Source organism: Schistocerca serialis, chromosome 11 (assembly GCF_023864345.2).
Source record: "Schistocerca serialis cubense isolate TAMUIC-IGC-003099 chromosome 11, iqSchSeri2.2, whole genome shotgun sequence".
NCBI lineage: Eukaryota > Metazoa > Arthropoda > Insecta > Orthoptera > Acrididae > Schistocerca > Schistocerca serialis.
The window spans coordinates 176,363,261-176,388,909 of NC_064648.1; the positions used below are offsets into that span (position 1 = coordinate 176,363,261).

The 25,649-nt window shown below is 43.9% G+C and overlaps 1 protein-coding gene across 1 annotated transcript in view; it reads left to right on the forward strand.

Moving 5' to 3' along the window:
* LOC126426616 (uncharacterized) overlaps positions 1 to 24,624 on the forward strand; it is a 129,980-nt gene extending 105,356 nt beyond the window's left edge. Inside the window, exons 9-11 of the mRNA XM_050088506.1 lie at positions 6,047 to 6,216; positions 11,612 to 11,908; positions 23,613 to 24,624. Of these exons, the coding sequence (XP_049944463.1) occupies positions 6,047 to 6,216; positions 11,612 to 11,727 (286 nt within the window). The 3' untranslated portion in view covers positions 11,728 to 11,908; positions 23,613 to 24,624. The remainder of the gene's footprint in view (positions 1 to 6,046; positions 6,217 to 11,611; positions 11,909 to 23,612) is intronic.
* The last annotated feature ends 1,025 nt before the right edge of the window (positions 24,625 to 25,649 follow it).

The following is a 25,649-nucleotide window of genomic DNA, read 5'->3' on the forward strand; positions in this document are numbered from 1 at the left end:
GGGCTCGTACAGAGGCTTATAGGCAGTCATTTTTCCCTCGTTGTGTTTGAGATTGGGACAGGGAGAGAAGATGCTAGTTGTGGTACCAGGCACCCTCCGCCACACAGCGTATGGTGGATTGCGGAGTATGTATGTAGATGTAGATTGGTGGGGGTAAGGAGGAGGCTGTGGCAGGGAGGGGGAGGGATAGTATGGTGGGAGTGGCGGAGAGTGAAGTGTTGCAGTTTAGACAGAGGATAGGAGAGGAGGTGCAGCATTCTATGTAGGCATGACAACCAACAAGCTGTGTCTGTCCGCATGAACGTCCAGCGACAAACTGGCTGAGAAACAAGTGGACCACCCTGTTGCTGAACACGCTGCCAAACACGATACCCCTCATCTCGATGACTGCTTCACAGCCTGTGCCGTACGGACCCTTCCCACCGACACCAGCTTTTCTGAATTGCGCTGCTGGGAACTTTCCCTGCAATACATCCTACGCTCCCGTAACCCTCCTGGCCTCGACCTTCGCTAGTCACTGTCCTCACCCATCCAGCCCCCTCCGCGTTCCCATTCCAGCACAACGAGGCCGTCATCTCACCGCCACACCCAGTCTATTAATTTCTTTCATTTCTCTCCTTTCTGCTACTTATCCCTTCCCCCTCTCTGCACCTTCTCTCCTGCCCTCTGTCTAAACTGCAACACTTGACATACAAAATCTGGGTTGAAATGTTTCTTTGTGTGGCACACTCCTTATATTCTGTACAGAACTTCCTCATTGTAGTTGGAATTTTTGTTTATACAGTGTTGTTTATTCCTATACTCTTTCACAAATTTTCTTCATATTTTATTAATTTTGAGCTCTTTTTGTTTATGAAGTGTGTATTCAGCATTCTGTAAAATTTATACTGATTTGTAGCATGGCCACAAGTCTGCTCATATTTATTTATTTATTGAGTCTTCTGATTGGTTCGATTGAGCCTGCCACAAATTCCTCTCCTGTGCCAATCCCTTCATCTCAGAATAGCACTTTGCAACCTACTCCCTCAATTATTTGCTGGATGTATTCCAATCTCTGTCTTCCTCTACAGTTTTCACCCTCTGCAGCTCCTTCTAGTACTGTGCACGCTATTCCCTGATGTCTCAATAAGTACTATCATTCTGTCATTTCGTCTTGTCAGTCCTATCCATATTTTCCTTTCTTCACCAGTTCTACATAGAATCTAATTTTCATATCTTATCAGTCCAACTACAGGGTGGCACACGAAATGTGTTACCATTTTGTTTTTGAATATAAACTTTATTGTCAATACAATCTGAAAGGAACATATACTACAATGAAGAGCCATCCATAGAGATTTGTTCTAACTCAGTACATGCTCAATATGTCCACAATTTCCTTCAAATGAACACTGAAGTTAGTGATTACCCTACGGCACATGTCTTCCTTAATTTCACTGCAAGCTTGAAGAATAAGTCTTCTGAACTCCATTAAATCACGTCAACGTTTTGAGAAAATTTTTTCCTTTAGGTACCCCCAAAGAAATATGTCACGTGGATTGAGGTCTGGACTGTTGGAGTTTTTACACGAGCATTTCGACATGCGGATCATTTCACTCAGGTTTCCAGGTCGCTTCAATGATGGACAAAATTGGCCCCCCAATAGTCCAGAACTCAATCCACGTGACTTTTTTCTTTGGGGGTACCCAAAGGAAAAAATTTTCCCGAAACGTCCACGTGATTTAATGGAGCTCAGAAGACTTATTCTTCAAGCTTGCAGTGAAATTACGGAACACATGTGCCGTAGGGTAATCACTAACTTCAGTGTTCGTTTGAAGGAAATTGTGGACATATTGAGCATTTACTGAGTTAGAACAAATCTCCATGGACGGCTCTTCATTGTAGTATATGTTCCTTTCAGATTGTATTGACAATAAAGTTTATATTCAAAAACGAAATGGTAACACGTTTCGTGTGCCACCCTGTAATTTTCGACATTCATCTGTAGCACTGCATCTCAGACATCTTGATAATCTTTTTTCCTGGTTTCCCCACAGTCCATGATTCATACCAAACAATACTGTGCTCCATATGTGCATTCCCAGAGCTTTCCTCCTCAAAGTAAGGCCAATGTTTGATGTTAGCAGATGTCTCTTGACTGAGAATGCCCTTTTTGCCTGTGCTAATATGCTTTTTATGTCGTCCTTGTTTTGCCGTCATCTTTAGTTTGCTTCCAAATTAGCAGAATGTCCTAACTTTATGCTCCCAAATCTTCAAAATAAATAAAATAATGTGACACAATATGAGAGGTGTAAATTCCCGAGGAGAACCAGGAAATCTTGGAAAAATGCGGGAAATTTTTCATATGGGGAAAAACTTAGAATTCAAGAGTTTTTCATTGTTTTAGTTTTCAGTTCGATTTTTGTAATTTTTGACTGGTAAGAACTGATACTCTAACAAACAATTTTGTTTTAACCTGCTACTGTGGAATAACACTGTAGCAATGAAACATAAATGATAGAATAACGCCATAATAAAACTTTAGTTGCAAAGAAAGTGTGCCATTTACAACATCAACAATGACAAAGCAACAGTGCACGTGCAAGCATCTGCCAACAGCAAAGTGTGTCAAAGGCTTTGGGATGAAGACTATAGAATACTTTGTACAACAAACTGCTTTTGATGAGTATGGCATCACAATTGCTTACCTTTCTAACAGATTGCTAGAAAATTTTGTGAATGGTGGTTTGAGAAGTGTCACTTTCAAAGTAAATTTCCTTTTATGCAAGATTAATAATGTTGTGTGTGAGAATGTGTGATGAATTTCTTAAACCACAGTGCATTCAATTCTCAGTCAAAACATAACTTTGAGTACCAGCTACTTAGAAAAATTTCGGGCCCAGAAGATCAGCCATGTATGCTATTATTTAAAATTTTACTGGCACATTTGTGTTTCATATATCATAAAGAGAAATGGATGCTAAAAATGACAAAGTTTCAAGGTTACTTTTTCATATTTATTTTAGTTATTTCATAGATTACAGGTTATGCAATAACAATGCCAAAAAGTGTGATTATTCTAGAGCAATTTCACATCCAGTTGGCTTTTCTATAGAGAACCCATGAAATGTTCAGCACAACAGTGAAATTTGTGATAGTGCTTGTCAGAAATATTCAGTTGCTGCAATTTAATTTATGCTCTTAGGATCCTGCCTAAGCACTCCCTTGGAAGAAAACGACAAAAAATTTTTGGTGAACAACAATATACTTCCTTTTGTTGTTGCTATACTGTATGTTTATTAATTTTAGCCGTTAACTTTTCCTATTTATGTGTTTCACATGTCTTTCGCTCTGAATGTCTGCTGCCATTGGCTGGTGAGATTACATGATTGGATGATGAAAGTGCATTATGCAGCACAATTTCGATTTCAGTGCTTTGAAAACTTTTGTACTGCATTTGGTCGAATTTGGATTTATAGTTTCGTAATACGAAAATGTGCAGTGTACATTTTACCGCATGTCAAAGATCTTTCTGAAATGTGGGTTGTTCCCGCCCCCCCACCCCCCCGCCCCCAAAGTGCTAAGAAGTTGTACGCCGGTGTATAAAACCTTTACCATTCAAAGGATTGATAAGTTTTACAGCTCCAAGAGGAAGTATATTGTCACTTGACATGGAAGAAGTAAACTTTCACCCAGGGTGGAGTGGATTTTCACCTCGGAAATAGTGTATTTTCACCCACGAAAATGTGTATTTTTAACCGGGAAATCATATGTGTATGTGTGTGTGTGTGTGTGTGTGTGTGTGTGTGTGTGTGTGTGTGCGTGCGTGCATCCACGAATACACTATGAGTATTGGCAAAATTGCTTCTGAGCAGCTTCAAAGCAGGGAACCTAGTAAATAACTAAATATTTCTCCAACACTACCAGAGAAGGGAAGTTGCTACTCACCATATAGCGGAGATGCTGAGTCATGACAGGCACGACAAAAAGATTCACACTGTTATAGCTTTCGGCCATTAAGGCCTTTGTCAGCAGTAGACACACACACACACACACACACACACACACACACACACACACACCTACGCGCGCGTGCGCGAACGTGCAACTTGCACAAACATCTGCAGGGTCAAAGAGCTGAAACTACTAGTGCAAGTTGCATTTGTGTGTGTGTGTGTGTGTGTGTGTGTGTGTGTGTGTGTGTGTGTGTGTGTGTGTGTCTTCTGCTGACAAAGGCCTTAATGGCCGAAAGCTATAACAGTGTGAATCTTTCTGTCGTGCCTATCACGACTCAGCATCTCCGCTATATGGCGAGTAGTGTAAGCGCCCCGGTGGTCCCAGTCGCCTACGGTGGACTGGAGGCTGAGCGGTGACCCCTCGAGTTGTCAGGATGCTAGGAAATGACTGTGGATTTGTCAGAAATGCCAAAGAAACATTATTAATTCATAACATCTTTATTCGTGCAGATTACAATGTGGCCTGCGTAACACAGGCTGGCTGATCTCGGTGATATCGACAACCTTCCCCGAGTCCTCGCTGACTCGTAGCGATGACGCAGCGCCGTGTGCTGTGACATAGCGGCGGAATGCCGTTACTTCGGCCCTGCGTGGCTGGCGGTGCCCGGCTCGGCGGCGGACAGCAGGAGGCTCCGGGTTGGAGTCCCCGCGCTGTCGGCACGAGAGGCGTCCTCGTAGTGCGGAGTGTACTCTACCCCACCCCGTCTTCTTCCCTGCTCCTCCTGGTGGCTAGTCTGCGGTGGACGGGCTGCAGTCCCCCGGCGTCGTCGGCTCACCCGGTTCTGACGGCGGAAGCACGGGCCTAGGCCCCGCACGATCTCGACGACGGCTCACCAGTGTGGTCGGCATCGGCGGCGAGCGAGTCTGCCGCGATGTCTGCTGATCCCGGGTCGACGATTGACAGCGGCAGCAGAGAGGACCAGAGCTGGCACTGTCCCCACACATCTGCTGCCGGATGGGCCGCCCTTACTGCAACATCTCCTTAATAAAGATTAACATGAAACTTCCTGGCAGTTTAAAACTGTGTGCCCGACCGAGACTCGAACTCGGGACCTTTGCCTTTCGCGGGCAAGTGCTCTACCAACTGAGCTACCCAAGCACGACTCATGCCCGGTACTCACAGCTTTACTTCCACCAGTACCTCGTCTCCTACCTTCCAAACTTTACAGAAGCTCTCCTGCGAACCTGCAGGACTAGCAGTACCGGGCGTGAGTCATGCTTCGGTAGCTCAGTTGGTAGAGCACTTGCCCGCGAAAGGCAAAGGTCCCGAATTCGAGTCTCGGTCGGGCACACAGTTTTAATCTGCCAGGAAGTTTCATATCAGCGCACACTCCGCTGCAGAGTGAAAATCTCATTCTGGAAAGATTAACATGTTGATCACCGAGCCGAGTGCTACGCAGCATCCCAGTACACATCTAACTGCAAGTCTGACTGCGAGTGCCTTGTTGCTGTCAAAGCTGGCGTATTTAAAGGCAGCACGAGCGACTTCCTGACGTCATGCTCGTTTGTAATGAACGCATTCATTCCACTTATACTGCTGATTCATCTGTCGTTCTTGCGACAGAGTTGCGTGTTGTTACGGCAGACTTACGCGAAGTTGTGAAATGCAGTACAGCTGACGCTATACCTCTGTTTTGCACTCTACGAAAGTCTCCGTCTAATACAAACCCACGTGCTGTTGTGTGTAACCGGGCCACTGCCCCTGCGTGACGACACATTCCGATACGTGTGCAATCCTCTTACCTCTCGGCTAACCTACTGCCTCTGGCTCTCGGCACAGGCAACGAAACTTTGACAATATTCCACGTTTCCAACTCTTTACTATTCTGCGACACTATTGTAGCAACTTTCCTTCTCTGGTATTGTTACATTCCATCCTGTATTTTCCATTGTTTGATTAAATATTTCTCCAGTTGTACAAAGTAAAGTGGCTGACAGGGACTTGCACACTTGTGGTGACGGTGCCAAGAAGGGCCCATGGCCGTCAAATCTCACTCGGTGTCTCCTTCGGACGAGCTCGACTAAAATTTGCGCTCTCGTTTGTCCGGCAGGAGGGCGACGCAGTCGGATATCTGCGCCTACATCGAGAACCGTTTCCCGTACTTCAATCGCAAGAAGAAGGTCTGGCGCAGCTCGGTCCGGGCGTACCTGTCGCTCGGCAAGTACTTCGTCAAAGTGCCGCGGGAGGACGGTGATCGCGGGGAGCACTACTGGACGCTCGGTAAGTCGTGTGGGCAGTGACGGGGTGTCATCTTACCGATTTTGAAAAAGAAAATTCTCAGGCTTGAGGCCGTGTCAGATGCTGTAAAGAAGAGCACGAGCTTTCGACTGACCTCACCTCGACCGTGGTGGAATGGAATGACTGCTGACGGCCTGCCGGTATCCCCTTGCATACTCCAGCTGCCAGCTGTGACGTCACTCGGGTGCTACTGGGTGTCTTCGATTGTCTGCTTTGGCATCCCTGATTAGCTGTCATTTTATGGCTGTAGCTGCACAGTGGTGCAGTTCTAGGAAATTTTTACTGGACTAGCCATCCCCCAACTCTGTTCTGAGCTTATTATATGCACTGGTGGAAATGGGAAATGTTACACGATAAACATCTTAATTGGATTCTGTGGAAATGTTGGAACGCATGAGGCAATACTGACCTTACGCCTTATCTCAAGTAAAGGTAAACCTACGTTTCTACCATTTGTGGACTTAGAGAAAGCTTTTGACATTGTTGACTGGAATACTCTTTCAAATTCTAAAGGCGTGAGTGGTAAAGTACAGGGAACTATTTATAATTTCTACAGAAACCAGATGGCAGTTATAAGAGTCGAGGGGCACAAAAGGGAAGCAGTGGTTGGGAAGGTAGTGAGACAGGGTTGTAGCCTCTCCCCGATGCTATTCAATCTGTATATTGAGCAAGCAATAAAGGAAACAAAAGAAAAATTCGGAGTAGGAATTAAAATCCACGGAGAAGAAATAAAAACTTTGGGGTTCGCTGATGACATTGTAATTCTGTCAGAGACAGCAAAGGACTTGGAAGAGCAGTTGAACGGAATGGGTACTGTCTTGAAAGGAGGCTATAAGATGAACATCAACAAAAGCAAAATGAGGATAATGGAATGTAGTCGAATTAAGTCGGGTGATGCTGAGGGAATTACATTAGGAAATGAGACACTTAAAGTAGTAAAGGAGTTTTGCTATTTGGGGAGCAAATTAACTGATGATGGTCAAAGTAGAGAGCATATAAGATGTAGACTGCATGAGACAAAGCTTTATGCCTCGCCTGTGCCCGTCAACACTGACATGGACCGTAGATGACTGGAAACATGTTGCCTGGTCAGACGAGTCCCGTTGTATTGAGCGAATGTACATGTACGGGTAAGCAGACAGTCTCATGAATCCGTGGACGCTGCATGTCAGCAGGTGATTGTTTACACTGGTAGAGGCTCTGTAATGGTGTGGGGTATGTATACTTGGAGTGACCCCTGATACGTCTAGATACCACTCTGACAGGTGACACATACATAAGCATTTTGTCTGATCACCTGCCTCCATTTGTGTGCACTCTGCATTCCAACAGACTTGGGGAATCCAGCAGGACAATGCGACACTCCACATGTCCAGAATTGCTACGAACTGGCTCCAGGAACTCTCTTCTGGGTTTAAACAATTCCACTGGCCACCAAACTCCCGAGACATGGGCATTACTGAGCATATCTGGGATGTCGTGCAACGTGCTGTTCAGAAGAGATCCCCTCCCCGTCGTACTCTTATGGATTTATGGACAGCTCTACAGAATTCACAATGTCCATTCTCTCGAGCACTGCTGTAGACATTAGTTGAGTCCATACCATCTACATCTACATCTACACCCATACTCCGCAAGCCACCTGACGGTGTGTGGCGGAGGGTACCTTGAGTACCTCTATCGGTTCTCCCTTCTATTCCAGTCTCGTATTGTTCGTGGAAAGAAGCATTGTCGGTATGCCTCTGTGTGGGCTCTAATCTCTCTGATTTTATCCTCACGGTCTCTTCGCGAGATATACGTAGGAGGGAGCAATATACTGCTTGACTCCTCGGTGAAGGTATGTTCTCGAAACTTCAACAAAAGCCCATACCGAGCTACTGAGCGTCTCTCCTGCAGAGTCTTCCACTGGAGTTTATCTATCATCTCCGTAACGCTTTCGCGATTACTAAATGATCCTGTAACGAAGCGCGCTGCTCTCCGTTGGATCTTCTCTATCTCTTCTATCAACCCTATCTGGTAAGGATCCCACACTGCTGAGCAGTATTCGAGCAGTGGGCGAACAAGTGTACTGTAACCTACTTCCTTTGTTTTTGGATTGCATTTCCTTAGGATTCTTCCAATGAATCTCAGTCTGGCATCTGCTTTACCGACGATCAACTTTATATGATCATTCCATTTTAAATCACTACTAATGCGTACTCCCAGATAATTTATGGAATTAACTGCTTCCAGTTGCTGACCTGCTATATTGTAGCTAAATGATATGGGATCTTTCTTTCTATGTATTCGCAGCACATTACACTTGTCTACATTGAGATTTAATTGCCATTCCCTGCACCGTGTGTCAATTCGCTGCAGATCCTCCTGCATTTCAGTACAATTTTCCATTGTTACAACCTCTCGATATACCACAGCATCATCCGCAAAAAGCCTCAGTGAACTTCCGATGTCATTCACAAGGTCATTTATGTATATTGTGAATAGCATCGGTCCTACGACACTCCCCTGCGGCACACCTGAAATCAGTCTTACTTCGGAAGACTTCTCTCCATTGAGAATGACATGCTGCGTCCTGTTATCTAGGAACTCTTCAATCCAATCACACAATTGGTCTGATAGTCCACATGCTCTTACTTTGTTCATTAAACGACTGTGGGGAACCGTATCGAACACCTTGCGGAAGTCGAGAAACACGGCATCTACCTGGGAACCCGTGTCTATGGCCCTCTGAGTCTCGTGGACGAATAGCACGAGCTGGGTTTCACACGACCGTCTTTTTCGAAACCCATGCTGATTCCTACAGAGTAGGTTTCTGGTCTCCAGAAAAGTCATTATTGTCGAACATAACACGTGTTCCAAAATTCTACAACTAATCAACATTAGAGATATAGGTCTATAGTTCTGCACATCTGTTCGACGTCCCTTCTTGAAAACGGGGATGACCTGTGCCCTTTTCCAATCCTTTGGAACGCTACGCTCTTCTAGAGACCTACGGTACACCGCTGCAAGAAGGGGGGCAAGTTCCTTCGCGTACTCTGTGTAAAATCGAACTGGTATCCCATCAGGTCCAGCGGCCTTTCCTCTTTTGAGCGATTTTAATTGTTTCTCTATCCCTCTGTCGTCTATTTCGATATCTACCGTTTTGTCATTTGTGCGACAGTGTAGAGAAGGAACTACAGTGCAGTCTTTCTCTGTGAAACAGCTTTGGAAAAAGACATTTAGTATTTCGGCCTTTAGTCTGTTATCCTCTGTTTCAGTACCATTTTGATCACAGAGTGTCTGGACATTTTGTTTTGATCCACCTACCGCTTTGACATAGGACCAAAATGTCTTAGGATTTTCTGCCAAGTCAGTACATAGAACTTTACTTTCGAATTCGTTGAACGCCTCTCGCATAGCCCTCCTCACACTACATTTCGCTTCGCGTAATTTTTGTTTGTCTGCAAGGCTTTGGCTATGATTATGTTTGCTGTGAAGTTCCCTTTGCTTCCATAACAGTTTTCTAACTCGGTTGTTGTATCACGGTGGCTCTTTTCCATCTCTTACGATCTTGCTTGGCACATACTCATCGTGTTGTGGCACTTCTGAGTGCTCATGGGGATCCAAGACGCTATTAGGCAGGTGTAGCAGTTTTTTTGGCTTAGCAGGTATTTGATTCTGTGGGCAAACCGACGTCTACCTGGCAACATTTGTTTCAACTGGCAGCAGTAGTTTGCCGATGTTATCGACGTGAGTTGGGCCATTCACAACCTTGCTAACACTGACTCCTTTCTGCTGCACCTTCACATACCCAGAACACTGTCCAGTTTATGCTGCGTCATTCCAGTCCACTGTGCCAGTGAACTCGAATTGAAAGTGATTTGTGTTAACAATAACAATACAATATTTTTATTAGTAGCTAGTTTCGTAATGGGAAAAATACAAGGTATTCATACACTGTGTGATCAAAACAATCTGGCCACCTGGCTGAAAATGAGTTAAAAGTTCGTGGTTCCCTCTATTGATAGTGCTGGAATTCAGTATGGAGTTGGCCCACCATTAGCCTTGATGACAGCTTCCACTCACTGGCGTACGTCCAATCAGGTGCTGGAAGGTTTCTAGGGGAATGGCAGCTCATTCTTCACGGAGTGCTGCACTGAGGAGAGGTGTCGATGTCGGTCGGTGAGGCCTGGCACGAAGTCGGCGTTCCAAAACATCTCAAAGGTGTTCTGTAGGATTCAGGTCAGGAGTCTGTACAGGCCAGTCCATTACAGGGATGTTGCTGTCTTGTAACCACTCCGCCACAGGCCGTGCATTATGAACAGGTGCTCCATCGGGTTGAAAGATGCAATTGCCATCGCCGAATTGCTCTTCAACAGTGGGAAGCAAGAAGGTGCTTAAAACATTAATTTAGGCCTGTGCTGTGATAGTGCTGTGCAAAACAGCAAGGTATGCAAGCCCCCTCCATGAAAAACACGACCACACCATAACACCACCGCCTCCGCCTCCGAATTTTACTGTTGACACTACACACGCTGGCATTCACTGTACCCACACCCTGCCATCAGATCACCACATTGTGTACTGAGATTCGTCGCTCGACACAACATTTTTTCACTTTTCAATAGTCCAATGTTTGCGCCCCTTACACCAAGCGAGGCGTCGTTGTGCATTTACCGGCGTGATGTGTGGCTTATGAGCAGCCGCTCGACCATGAAATCCAAGTTTTGTCACCTCCCACCTAACAGTCATAGTACTTGCAGTGGATCCTGATGCAGTTTGGAATTCCTGTGTGATGGCCTGGATAGATGTCTGCCTATTACAAGTTACGACCCTCTTCAACTGTCGGCGGTCTCTGTCAGTCAACAGACGAGGTCGGCCTGTACTCTTTTGTGCTGTACGTGTCCCTTCACATTTCCACCTGACTATCACATCGGAAACAGTGGACCTAGGGATGTTTAGGAGTGTGCACAGCACAAGTGACATCCAATCACCTGACCACGTTCGAAGTCCACGAGTTCTAATGAGTACTGAGATCGCTGATGTGGAGTACCTGGTAGTATGTGGCAGCACAGTGCACCTAATATGAAAAACGTCTTTGGGGGTGTCCAGATAGTTTTGATCATACAGTGTATTATGCAGACTGTAAATTGAAAGTAATAGCATATGCAGAAGAACAGGGAAACATAGCAGCTGTGCAGCATTTCGGCCCTCCACCGACAGAACAAACCGTTCACGATTGGTGGGCTAGTTAAGAAGAACGAAAAAGAGGAAGACTAAATGTGTAAATAGAGGTCTTGGAATACTGTAAAAGATTTTACGTTCAGTGACTGTGAACATCCTTGCGGGTGCTCGGACGGCCTGCCCACCAAACGATTACCGTGTTCACCGGTTGCAGACCCGCAGTACGAGGACGTGTTCAACTACGGCAGCTTCCGCGACTACCCGTGCGTGAAGCGGACGTTCTGCAGGCAGTGCGAGAAGCAGCCGTTTCTCGGGCCCTGGGAGCGGTGACACCTCTGAGAGAGCCCGACGGCACCGCCAGCGCCACCCGCCACCTCCAAATCGCGCAGCGCAGCCCCACCGTGTCGGAGCACCTCGAGCTGCCGGCTGCTGCCGAGAGGTTGCAGTGCGGTCCCACGCCTCTCTCGACTGCCGTCACCGCCTGCCCGTACTGTGCCAGGTACGAGCACAGGTCCGTGCCTCGTAATGTGACCGTGTCCTCCAAAACCTCAGATGTCGGGTCACATTTTTATTAACCTACAAATGATTTGTGTCTTTTTATTAGCAAACCTGGCTATTCTTGACAAATGCTAAATGTTATTTGGGAATTGGATGTACCAGTTGATCAAAAAGTCAGTATAAATTTGAAAACTGAATAAATAACGGAATAATGTAGATCGAGAGTTAAAAATTCACACACGTGCTTGGAATGACATGGGGTTTTATTAGAACCAACCGTATTGCTAGACGCGTGAAAGATCTCTTGCGCGCGTCGTTTGGTGATGATCGCGTGCTCAGCCGCCACTTTCGTCATGCTTGGCCTCCCAAGTCCCCAGACCTCAGTCCGTGCGATTATTGGCTTTGGGGTTACCTGAAGTCGCAAGTGTATCGTGATCGACCGACATCTCTAGGGATGCTGGAAGACAACATCCGACGCCAATGCCTCACCATAACTCCGGACATGCTTTACAGTGCTGTTCACAACATCATCTTTGCTTTTCGTCTTACTTTTTTATGCTAATTATTGCTATTCTGATCAGATGAAGCGCCATCTGTTGGACACTTTTTGAACTTTTGTATTTTTTTTTTGGTTCTAATAAAACCACATCTCATTCCAAACATGTGTGTCAATTTGTACCTCTCTATCTAGATTATTCAGTGATTTATTCAGTTTTCAAATTTATACTCACTTTTTGATTGCCCGGTATGTTCTACTCTTCTTCTCCCTACTCTCTCCCCCCCCCCATCCCCCTCCCTCTCTCTCTCTCTCTCTCTCTCTCTCTCTCTCTCTCTCTCTCTCTCTCTCTCTCTCTCTCTCTCTCTCTCTCTCTCATCCTCTCCCCCTCCCTTTGTCCACATGCTGCTCCCTATCTCTGTCCATCACCTTTCCCCTGTTCCCTGTACATCTCTTATCCCACACTGTCTCTGTCCATCTCGTCCTCCCTCATCTCTCTGTCTGTACCTTCCTCCTCCTTCTTCATACCCATTTCTTCCTCCCTTCTTTGCCCATTCCCCCCCCCCCCTCTCTCCCCCCCCCCCTCTCTGATCTTATTTATTGTGATTGCAAACAGAACCTTGATTGGAAATAGAAGTCAAAATGAACGGGTGAATCGGTTGGAATCATTTGTACACATGGCATGAGAGAGACGTTCCCAGCTGCTGTAGCTGTGAGGAAAGTACAGGGTGCGGCAGTCAAACCTCTTATTAGTCCACAGAAGCATTGGAAGTAGTGGAGGGCGAGTAACCGAGGTCAGCACTGCGTTCCCCAACACAAAGCATTTTGGTAGCAATGGACCAGTGGATTAAGCGACAACAGTTGTTTGCAGTGAAAGCTTTTTACCAAAGCGGCAGCTATGTAGCCGTTCAGCGTTGTTTCCAGGCGCATTTTCAAATTAATAGTGTTAGGCTGGTGCGTTTGGTTAACTCAATAAAAACTTGAGTCGAAGACGTTGAAAACGTCAGTAAAACAACAAAGAAAAGGGGTCGCAGAGCGAAGACAGTGCGTACTCCCGAGAATGTGGAATGTGTAAGAATTGCTGTGGGAAGAAGCCCGCGAAGATCAGTGCGTAGACAGAGTGTGTTGTGCTTGGAATATCTGGGACTGTCCGAAGGACTTTGAGGCTAGACTTGCATAACCACCCATACAAAATCCAAGTGGTTAACGCTTTGAATAATAGCAACTTTATGGTTCGACATCATTTCTGTGAAAGTCTTTTCTAAATGATTGAAGAAAATGAGAAGCTTGTTCGCAACCTCTGGATGAGTGATGTGGCGCATTTTCACCCCAATGGACATGTGAACAAACAGAACTTTAGATATTCGAGTAATCAGAACCCTCACCAACTCCATGAAAAACCCCTGCACTCAACCAAGGTAACAGTTTGATATGCAATGTCCTCATTGGGAATAATAGCCCCCCTTTTTTTTTTTAGGACGAAAGAGAACAATCTGTTACCATGACTGACTTCGTACCTCAGCTTCGTCAGTGTGCAGTGAATGATGAAACATTATTTCAACAATATGGAGCAACAAGTCACACACTCTGTGTGAGCATTAATGTTCTCAATGAAGTTTTTCCTAACTGGGTGATTACCAAGAATGGAGCAATTGCTTGCCCCCCCCTCCCTCCCCCCTCCCCCCCCCCCCCTCTTCCCAAACTCCAGTGGCAGAAGCTTACAGAGAGGTTTACTATTTAAGTTTCAGGACAGTACTTTCTGGGAAGATCATTTTATTTACTCCCACATACGTCTCAGAAAGCTTTTGACAATGTTGATTGGAATACCCTCCTTCAAATTCTGAAGGTGGCAGGGGTAAAATACAGGGAGCGAAAGACTATTTACAATTTGTACAGAAACCAGATGGCAGTTATAAGAGTCGAGGGACATGAAAGGGAAGCAGTGGTTGTGAAGGGAGTGAGACAGGGTTGTAGCCTCTCCCCGATGTTATTCAATCTGTATATTGAGCAAGCAGTAAAGGAAACAAAAGAAAAATTCGGAGTAGGTATTAAAATTCATGGAGAAGAAATAAAAACTTTAAGGTTCGCCGATGATATTGTAATTCTGTCAGAGACAAAAAAGGACTTGGAAGAGCAGTTGAACGGAACGGACAGTGTCTTGAAAGGAGGGTATAAGATGAACATCAACAAAATCAAAACGAAGATAATGGAATGTAGTCAAATTAAGTCGGGGGATGCTGAGGGAATTAGATTAGGAAATGATACACTTAAAGTAGTAAAGGAGTTTTGCTATATGGGGAGCAAAATAACTGATGATGGTCAAAGTAGAGAGAATATAAAATGTAGACTGGCAGTGGCAAGGAAAGCGTTTCTGAAGAAGAGAAATTTGTTAACATCGAGTATAGATTTAAGTGTCAGGAAGTCATTTCTGAAAGTATTTGTATGGAGTGTAGCCATGTATGGAAGTGAAACATGGACGATAAATAGTTTGGACAAGAAGAGAATAGAAGCTTTCGAAATGTGGTGCTACACAAGAATGCTGAAGTTTAGATGGGTAGATCACATAACTAATGAGGAGGTATTGAATAGGATTGGGGAGAAGAGGAGTTTGTCGCACAACTTGGCTAGAAGAAGGGATCGGTTGGTAGGACATGTTCTGAGGCATCAAGGGATCACCAATTTAGTATTGGAGGGCAGCGTGGAGGGTAAAAATCGTAGAGGGAGACCAAAAGATGAATACACTAAGCAGATTCAGAAGGATGTAGGTTGCGGTAGGTACTGGGAGATGAAGAAGCTTGCACAGGATAGAATAGCATGGAGAGCTGCATCAAAGCAGTCTCTTGACTGAAGACCACAACAACAACAACAACAACATCTATGAGAGCAACCTGTTTGAACTACTTCTTGTTTTTCTTTTGTTTCCTCCTTGTCTTCTTCTGCATTGTAGATTTCTATTAAATCTGTTAAAGTTGATGGATCTCTGCCACTCGACGCTTGTAGGGTGCGTAAGGGATGCAGTATTCTCGGAATGCTGTAGGACAGTTCAAACAAATAATATTAGTAGTTTTATTTTTATAAAGCAGTTGGCAATACTTAACTTTGGAGTTACACCATTGTCGCAAGTAACATGCAGACAGTAAGATTCTTCGCTATAGTCAAAGTCCAGGCAAGTTACTGATAAGGATCATAAAGTTCCACTAACATCAGTACACAGAGGCGATGTGAGCGGCCGGGGATGGAAGGAGCGGCGCTTATCTCCACTTCTTGCAGAGGGCACTCCCGGCACAGCTCCCCCTTTGTCAGCGGGCTGTTGGCTGATGTGTCCTCACCACCATCTCTGATCTTCCGTTCGTCATCTTCGTTCCGGCACTTGTGGTTGTGCCAGAATAAAAGTGTAGCTAGTTGACATAAAATCATCACTTCGAATCTACTCATCCGGACTGCTTGGGACATTTTGGATTTGAATTAATTCAGCAATGTTCCTGCATTTTCTTGAACTTCAATGACTGCAGATGCGCCTCGTTCATCACCTGCAAAGTGTGATTTGCTGAAGCACTATAGTTCAATTCTTTTATCTTGGCGGTTCGCGCATGCCCGCCCAGACGCGGGAGATTGCTGCGTTGCCAGTTGTACGTGCCAAGAGAAGCAGCGCCATAGTATAGTATAGTTCGCAAACTTACGTTTAGGGGGGAGCGCGCAGTTCATGAAGTAAAGCCACCACGGCCGCATTAACCCTTTCACTGCTACAGAGACGTGCTCCCTGCATTTTGTCATCACTGTACCGCTCGCCTGTGCAGACACACGGTGTTCCGACTGCTTAGACACACTTATCATTCGATTTCACAAAAACTATTTGGCCCAAAAATTTGATTTTTACACATTTTCTTGACTGATACCTTCCCCCCATAAATGACTTAATTTTGTTTCGATGTTAAACGCAGTTATTGCGCAGCATTAAATGTAGTAAACCATTGCACGAAATTTTGAAGAGTTTGCGGAGGTAAAAGTCCATAGCGTATACTTTCTGTATGGTCGATTTTAGTTGCCACTAGAAAGTTCAAAAAATTACATTCAAACGAATAAAATTCATGAAGTAAGACACTTCGATATTGTTTTTAAATAAAGAAAATATTAGGCACCGATCGAGATTTGAACTCAGAACCTTTTGCTTAGCAGCCAAATAGCTTAACTGTTACGCCAACGCAGCTCGTCGTTCTTTATATCTCCCGGAGAACTTTAAAATATCACGCAAAATACCGACAAACACTGTTGGTATGATTATGAATTACTCACGTTTCGTTGAAGTACAATAGGAAATAAACAATTACCACTGTCCTTTATTGCGAAAAAGCGGTTAGTGAGTATGATACAAACACCTTTCTTTGCTATCGCCTGAATTAGGAGGCTTATTGCATGTTTGGTTTAATTAATTAATAGAATATGAAGTAACTGGTATAAAGAATGCTTTTTCCAAACTTTCCATAAAAGAAAGTCTGCTATCAAGACATTGCTTTCGTTCAATTACTTTATTTATGAGTGAATGTTCCCAAAACTGAAGACTCTCGTCCGTGCTCTGCACTGCAGTCGAGCTCTGGCAACGTCGTTCTCTGTTCATTGGCTGACTGTGTTTTGTGACATCAGATGCGCAGAATGAACCTAAACTCGGCCGCAGTCATAAATGACGCGCACTTTAGGTGACAGTTTCGGTCTTCATTTCTCGTGCTGCCAAATCGATCCAATTTACTGCATCCACGAGAGAAACAGACCGTCTAATATTGGCTACACTTTCAGCTTCTTTGATAGTAAGAATAACAGGCTGTGCCAGTAACTCCCTGTAATGTCAACTTCGACATCTTACTAGCCAAACTTTGCGGTCTAAATTTCTCGCCGAGTGCAGTGCAATGGTTTCGCTTGTACGTGACATCTCGTCAGCAACGCATCCTGTCCGAGAATATAAAATCACAATGGCGGCAGGTAGTGTCAGGCGTTCCCCGAGGCTAAGTATTAGGTCCTGTACTCTTCTCTCTGTATGTCAATGATGTGTCATCCGTTCTGACCTATTGCATATATCATATGTATGCCGATGACCTTCAGTTGTATCTAAGTGCGAAACCAAGCAATCTCAAGAAAACTATTGAAAATTTCAGTACTGACCTCGATGCACTGTCAAAATGGGCACAGGACATATGACGAAAACTAAACCCATCTAAAACCCAAGCGGTACTTGTTGGTCACTCTAAGCTCATTAGCCCAAAACATCGGGAATCCGTACCATCTCTTATCCTAAATGCAACAAATATTAACTTCTCTCCCTCAGCAAAGAGTTTGGGAGTAATAATAGATGAAAATCTAAATTGGACAGAGCACGTAACTGTAGTGTGCAAAAATGCATCAGCATCCCTTCATGTCCTACAAAAATACAAAAAACTCTTCCCTTTCGATCTGAGAAAGAAATTAGTACAAACGCTTATATTCCCAATGATTGACTACAGCGATATTATCCTACAAGGCCTCTCTCAGGAAAATTCGCGACGTCTGGGACTGGTCACGAATGCCTGCGTCCGATACATCTGTGACGTTCGACTTTTTGATCACATTTCACCAGCATATGCAAAATTGTCCTTGCTGCGTGCAGACAAACACAGAGATTTCCATACACTCTGTCTCATCTACTGCCGTATAAATGTACACTGTCCCTCATATCTCTCCTCGTCCTTGACGCTTATGTCGGAACAACGTGACAGAAACACACGTTCCCATCATAATAAAATTCTCTCCGTTCCACTGCATCGCTCAGTCACCTTCTCCAAGTCCTTTACAGTAGCGGGAACCCGACTCTGGAATAACCTCCCTCGTTATGTTATAGAACTTAAAAACGTGTCCGGGTTCAAAAAACAGTTAATGACGTATCTACTTAAGCAACAGTAATCCCTTCCTCTGTACACGAATGCACTTCACCTCATTACTTCACTCTTTCCCCCTCCTTAAATCTCCCTCCCCCAAAACTCGCTATACTAGTAAACATCTACTTTACACATCAACATATTAATGTACACCTCCACAAATCTTCATTACTATTGCCAATTTTTCTCATGTTTATCATTATTATTTGATTTTTTTCTTTTTACTGTTATTATTATTATTATTATTATTATTATTGCTTTTATCATAATTTGTATGTATATGTATAGCACCTGTTGTAAAAATACTGCCAGCATTTACTTTATTAGGTCTTAGTCATTACTCTTTATTCATATTGTCACTAGAGTAATCTAATTTTCTTATTTAAACTATTGTCATGATGTAACTCTGATGTGTGATATGCCGCATGTGTGGAACACTGGTCCGATGTAAGAGAGGGGCTGGTGGCCCTAATCTGATCGGGTTAAATAAATAAATAAATAATGTGACTTGTGTGCCTATTCAGTCCACAGCTTCTGCGAGGCTACCATATTTACTCGAATCTGAGCCGCACTTTTTTTCCGGTTTTTGTAATCCAAAAACCCGCCTGCGGCTTAGAAGCAAGTGCAAAGTAAGCGGAAGTTCTGGAAAATGTTGGTAGGTGCCGCCACAACTAACTTCTGCCGTCGAATATATGTAGCGCTACACAGGCATGCTTTGCAGGCACAAAGATAAATACTGGCGCCAAACCCTCTGCGTCAGTAAATAAATTAAAAAAAGGTGGAAGACGAGCTTTTTTCTCTGCCTCGAGTTTCGATCACTGCATTTTCGTACATTATCCAATGAAGTAAATACAAATTCTGTATTGTGCATCTTCGAATGTAGCAGCATTTCAATATACTACGAAAATCCGACTGGCAAGACTGTTTGGGATGTTTCTCAATATGGCCAACTCTACATTCTGAATTTTTTCCTACCTGTGAGAAGAGACGCTTCCTTATAGGAACTTTTATGAATTGTGAATCACATGCAGTATTCTCTTCACCATAAGAATAATACGAATATAAACATTTTGCCATGTATTCTTTCATGTTTGCTGCTATCTCATTTAAATCCTGTCTGCCTAATAAACTACGAAACTAGAGTGAGACAACAGCAAACGCGGAAGAATATACATATCGTGTCATGTTTATATTCGTATTATTCTCATGCCTAATAGTGATACAGTCAGAAATGAAGCACGGCAATTGACTAGATTTGTAAATCTAAGATGACTCTAATTTCAGTGCAGAATGTAATGTACTAAAGAGGCATCTGCAAAGATTTTCAAACGGAGAAAAATTTTCACCAAACTCTCGTTCAGAACATCTTCTATCATATGCTGTCTATTATTTGGTTCTTGTTGATCATTATCAAAGAAAGCAGGAGTGTAGGTAACAGCAAATAGCAGTCTCTTGCAATTGTTTCACTAATGAGACGATTCCTCTCTCTCTTTTTTTTTTTTATTGTTAGCGGCGGTAGCGTGCACAAAAGCAAGCCATGCCGCGAGCGGCGACAGGTCGTAAACACGCACTATCAGAATGTGACAAGCAATGCACGACACAGTACAGTAATGCATTTTCAGCTTAGAGTGACGCAAACACCTATAACAAAGAGAACGGCACTTATCAGATCAAAGAAAAATAAGCAATCAATTCAAACCAGACGAAGCACGTGAAAAAGGAAGGGTACCCGTATAAACACGGACGGAGCGCCTGACGCATAGCAACGGCTACCTGCTAAAGCTTAACTGCTAAACTTACGACTCGAACCAAACTACTGTAGCTGTATCGTCATTCATTCAACCTAAATTGTGTCTCATATTACAGTGGACCAACTTTGTTTCGATTTGGAGGTGCGGCCTAAAACTTTTCTCTCCCCTTGAATTTGGAGTCTCAAATTTCAGGTGCGGCTTAGATTCGAGAAAATACGGTAGTTGAAGCTGACGGGAATCGAGCCAATTTCACATTTGATAGGTTGGCTTTCTGATGACAAGTTGCACTTTCTAGGAAAAGGAGAACTTGCCGATCTCCATTTTTTCCCTGCCAATTGAAAGACCCGAGCCACTCTTCCATTAGACCACCACCATCCACACCTTTTTTTATTGCTTTGCCGTGTGACTGGAAACTTACTGACATCTGTGTTTTAGAAGCAACAGGGTTCGGCCAACTTCACAGTCACCAGTGGCCATTTCAACTAACGTGCTACCACACAACACTAGAGTGAATCTTTCCTTGCCTATTTTACCACAGATGCACTTTTCACTTTAGATTGCTAGAGATTTTGCACGGTAAAACAGTCCCGTTTAGTTGGTGTTGAGTATGTCTTTCTGGTTGTATTTCACAATTAGTTTGTGCAGCATTGTCTTCCACTGCACTTCCCTTTCCTGCACATCTTTAGTTTCCCCACATCCTTCATTCCACACGATCTTGTGTCTAGCTCTGAAACTGTGCAGCCTTCCTGAGGAAGCCTTAAACTTCATATTCCCAAGCCCTTTAGCAACTTTCAGAGGCTCACTCTGTGATGTTGTTCCAGCAAAGGTAAGTTTTTTTTACCTGTGCACTTACATTCCCACACTGTCTTGTTAATTTCTTCATTTCCCATCATCTTTGTCTTTCTTTTCATTTGGCCATTTCCTTTCATCCTGTATCTTACCCTTATTTCTCAAAGTTTCGTAAATTCATCTGTTACCAATTTGAAATGCAGCATTATTTGTGCACACTGAGTTTGTCTCTCTCACTCACCTCAATTAAAGTAATCTTTTTGTTAAGTATTAGTGACATTTACTTTTTGTTTGACATCGTATTGTCACATAAAGTGTTCCAAGTCAACTGGAACTGGCAGAAAATAATGCACGTAGTGCATCTATGTGCAATGCTTGAACTTGAAGGGTAAATCGATTGTTTAACAGAAAGACTGTCACTTCTGTCACATAAGAGCATTGTCAGGGCTGTTATATCTTCGTGTGAAAAGTAGCATCCTTGTATTGAGATAAATAACAGAGGGATATTTTAATACAGTAGAACTGTATAAGCTGCATTTCTGCTTTATACAGTGAATTATTATTTATTCCTTCAAATTTCCATTCCCACATGCCACTTTATACTAAAAAAATTGCCATACAGAAATGTGTTGGATGTGTTGGGACTGAAATATTTTGCACGATTTAGCTGTATTTCCAAATTACACACTTTCTGCTTTGATCAAGTTTTACTGTAATTTTTATTATATTTGATGGTATGTAACATAAGTGTAAAAACAGGGGCTTTCCTTAGAAATAGTGTTAACTTGTAATGTGGTAATAACACCAGTTTTTCTCTAGGCAATCTGTTAGGTCAGTACACTACAAAATTAGTTTTAGACATTTTTATTCCCCTGCTATTGTAGAGCATTAACAAATATGTTCTTTCATATTGCATTGTAAGTGAAGTAGTGAATGAATTATTTAATTAATTAGTTCTTGGATATTCAGTGTTGTCCACAAATATATATTAAGCATAGGGAGCTGTCTAAACACTCATCATTCCAGACAGCTTAATTCAGCTGCATTTACTATGCCAGAAGTTTTTGTGATGAATTCACACGTGTACAACTAGCCATTAATGACATTAGGACAGGGGCGGTCAATGTAAAAAACACAAATTTACATTTTAGCAAAGCAATCATCTCAGGTGTTACGTAAAGCTGTTTAATGTGCGAGTGAAATCTGAGTTTCCATTTCTCTCACGAAGCTGAATTCAAATCCATATCAAACTGCTGTGGTCTATATTTTCCACGTACATTTTGAATCACTGAGGTGAAATATTGTACTATTCTGTAGTAAAGTCAAGGCCATATATATATATATATATATATATATATATATATATATATATATATATATATATATATATATATATTTATTCCACTGCTTTGTTTATCTCAGCTAGCGTCAGCCTAGTATCGTTGGTGTGTCTCGTTACGTGTTGACGTGAACGTTTAAGTTTAGTTCCTTTGTTCGTTTGTCGCGTTTTCGTCACTGTTAAAATGCTAACCATTGAAGAACGTGTGTTTTTAGTCGAACAAGTGTTCAAAGCTGGCGGTAAATACACGGTTTCAGTTCGTCAAACATTTAATTCAGTTTTCCCGGAGACAACACTCCCACATCGCAATACTGTGCGAGATTCGAGTAACAAATTTCTAAGTACGGGTTCAGTGACAGGTGCACCGAGAAATGGTCGTCCTAGCGTTTTGTCCAAGGATATACTACTTCATATTTCCGATGAAATGCCCACGAGTCCGAACAAGTCAGTAAGAAAACTCGCCCAGGAAATCGATGTTAGTGTTGAAACGGCCCACACAGCTGTAAGGAAAAAATTCAGAATTTTTCCCATACAAAGTGACAGTCGTGCAAGAACTGAAAAATACCGATCATGGCAAGAGACTGCATTATTGTCAACGGTTCAAAAATTTCGTTCAACAAAATGGAAGGGGTATTCTTAATGAAACGTTTTTCACTGATGAGGTGTGGTTTCACCGGGTACATGAACTCGCAAATTTCTCGTATGTGGAGTACTGCAAATCTATTGTATATTCCTGAGGAACCACTTCATTCTGTGAAAATAGGAGTTTGGATTGCAATTTCTAGATGTCGGATTGTGGGTCCCATGTTTTTCAATGAAACAATAAACGCACAACGATACTGCAGTGATATTCTGTACCCACTCGTAGGAGAACTTGTATTAAGTGAAATACTGAACGGTTATTTTCAACAAGATGGTGCAACCACGCGTACAGCTCACGTTTCAATGTCACTGCTTGCTGATGTTTTTGGTGATCACATAATTTCACATGCACCTTGACCTCCATGATCGCCTGACCGAACACCACCTGAATTTTTCTTCTGGTGTGCAGCAAAAGCATCTGTCTATAAAAACCGCCCAAAATCCATCGATGAATCGAAAACTGCAGTATCCACTTTCACTGCTTCTGTTACAGAAGAAATGTTACAGCTTGTGTTTGGAAACATGATTAGATGAACTGAATTTTGTATTCAGCAACAAGGGGGGCACTTTCAACATTCGATGTGAAAATTTGTAAGTAAAAATGAACATCCAATAAATTTATAACTTGTATTTCACCGAGTTTCATTTCGGTATAGTCACCGCAGCATACGGCACACTCGACTAACAATCGTATGGCACTGCGGAGAGACTTTTTGAACACCCTGTATCCTCTTGACCAATTTTTTGTCTTTTTTTTTTTCTCTTCTGTATTTGTTTGATGATTTTAATGCTTGCAGGTCTACTCAAATTTCTGACGGGTACAACAGTGCTCCATTTGAAGAAAGTAATCATGATGTGCTGATGGAGCAGGAGGAGAAAACACAGTTCATCAGTTGTAGTCTTCGAACACAAGAAATTGTGTCACAAGAGAATAATTCGTTCTGCAGTGCAGATAGCGTGGGTGCGATGGACCGGAACTTTTCTGTCTTGACCTGTAGTTCGTGCATACAGAGCTTTACATCAGAATACAGCCTCATAATGCATGTGTTCATTCATATTGATACTGTAGAACTACAATCACATGCTTATACACTCCTGGAAATTGAAATAAGAACACCGTGAATTCATTGTCCCAGGAAGGGGAAACTTTATTGACACATTCCTGGGGTCAGATACATCACATGATCACACTGACAGACCCACAGGCACATAGACACAGGCAACAGAGCATGGACAATGTCGGCACTAGTACAGTGTATATCCACCTTTCGCAGCAATGCAGGCTGCTATTCTCCCATGGAGGCGATCGTAGAGATGCTGGATGTAGTCCTGTGGAACGGCTTACCATGCCATTTCCACCTGGCGCCTTAGTTGGACCAGCGTTCGTGCTGGACGTGCAGACCGCGTGAGACGACGCTTCATCCAGTCCCAAACATGCTCAATGGGGGACAGATCCGGAGATCTTGCTGGCCAGGGTAGTTGACTTACACCTTCTAGAGCACGTTGGGTGGCACGGGATACATGCGCACGTTCATTGTCCTGTTGGAACAGCAAGTTCCCTTGTCAGTCTAGGAATGGTAGAACGATGGGTTCGATGACGGTTTGGATGTACCGTGCACTATTCAGTGTCCCCTCGACGATCACCAGTGGTGTACAGCCAGTGTAGGAGATCGCTCCCCACACCATGATGCCGGATGTTGGCCCTGTGTGCCTCGGTCGTATGCAGTCCTGATTGTGGCGCTCACCTGCACGGCGCCAAACACGCATACGACCATCATTGGCACCAAGGCAGAAGCGACTCATTGCTGAAGACGACACGTCTCCATTCGTCCCTCCATTCACGCCTGTCGCGACACCACTGGAGGCGGGCTGCACGATGTTGGGGCGTGAGCGGAAGACGGCCTAACGGTGTGCGGGACCGTAGCCCAGCTTCATGGAGACGGTTGCGAATGGTCCTCGACGATACCCCAGGAGCAACAGTGTCCCTAATTTGCTGGGAAGTGGCGGTGCGGTCCCCTACGGCACTGCGTAGGATCCTACGGTCTTGGCGTGCATCCGTGCGTCGCTGCGGTCCGGTCCCAGGTCGACGGGCACGTGCACCTTCCGCCGACCACTGGCGACAACATCGATGTACTGTGGAGACCTCACGCCCCACGTGTTGAGCAATTCGGCGGTACGTCCACCCGGCCTCCCGCATGCCCACTATACGCCCTCGCTCAAAGTCCGTCAACTGCACATACGGTTCACGTCCACGCTGTCGCGGCATGCTACCAGTGTTAAAGACTGCGATGGAGCTCCGTATGCCACGGCAAACTGGCTGACACTGACGGCGGCGGTGCACAAATGCTGCGCAGCTAGCGCCATTCGACGGCCAACACCGCGGTTCCTGATGTGTCCGTTGTGCCGTGCGTGTGATCATTGCTTGTACAGCCCTCTCGCAGTGTCCGGAGCAAGTATGGTGGGTCTGACACACCAGTGTCAATGTGTTCTTTTTTCCATTTCCAGGAGTGTAGATGCTGAGGTGAAGTGTGTCTCTCTGATTTCATGCTGAATAAGCATTTGAATATGAAATACAGTGACATGACCCTGCATGCTCATTTGGTGACAGTAGGAAGGTGTGTATTTTATTTTTTATTTACACGTTGTAACCTGCAGAGCTGTATTCTTGTATTAGTGCCTCTTACTAGTTCACGTCACAACCGGATGTATCGGTATTGAAACATTTCCTCACCCAGTAGATAGTGCGCAGTGTTCTCTACCTACCTTGCTTTGCTTATTCAATATTGTCTTCCCAGTAGCTGCGTCCGTCTCACCTAAATCACACTGAAATTAAG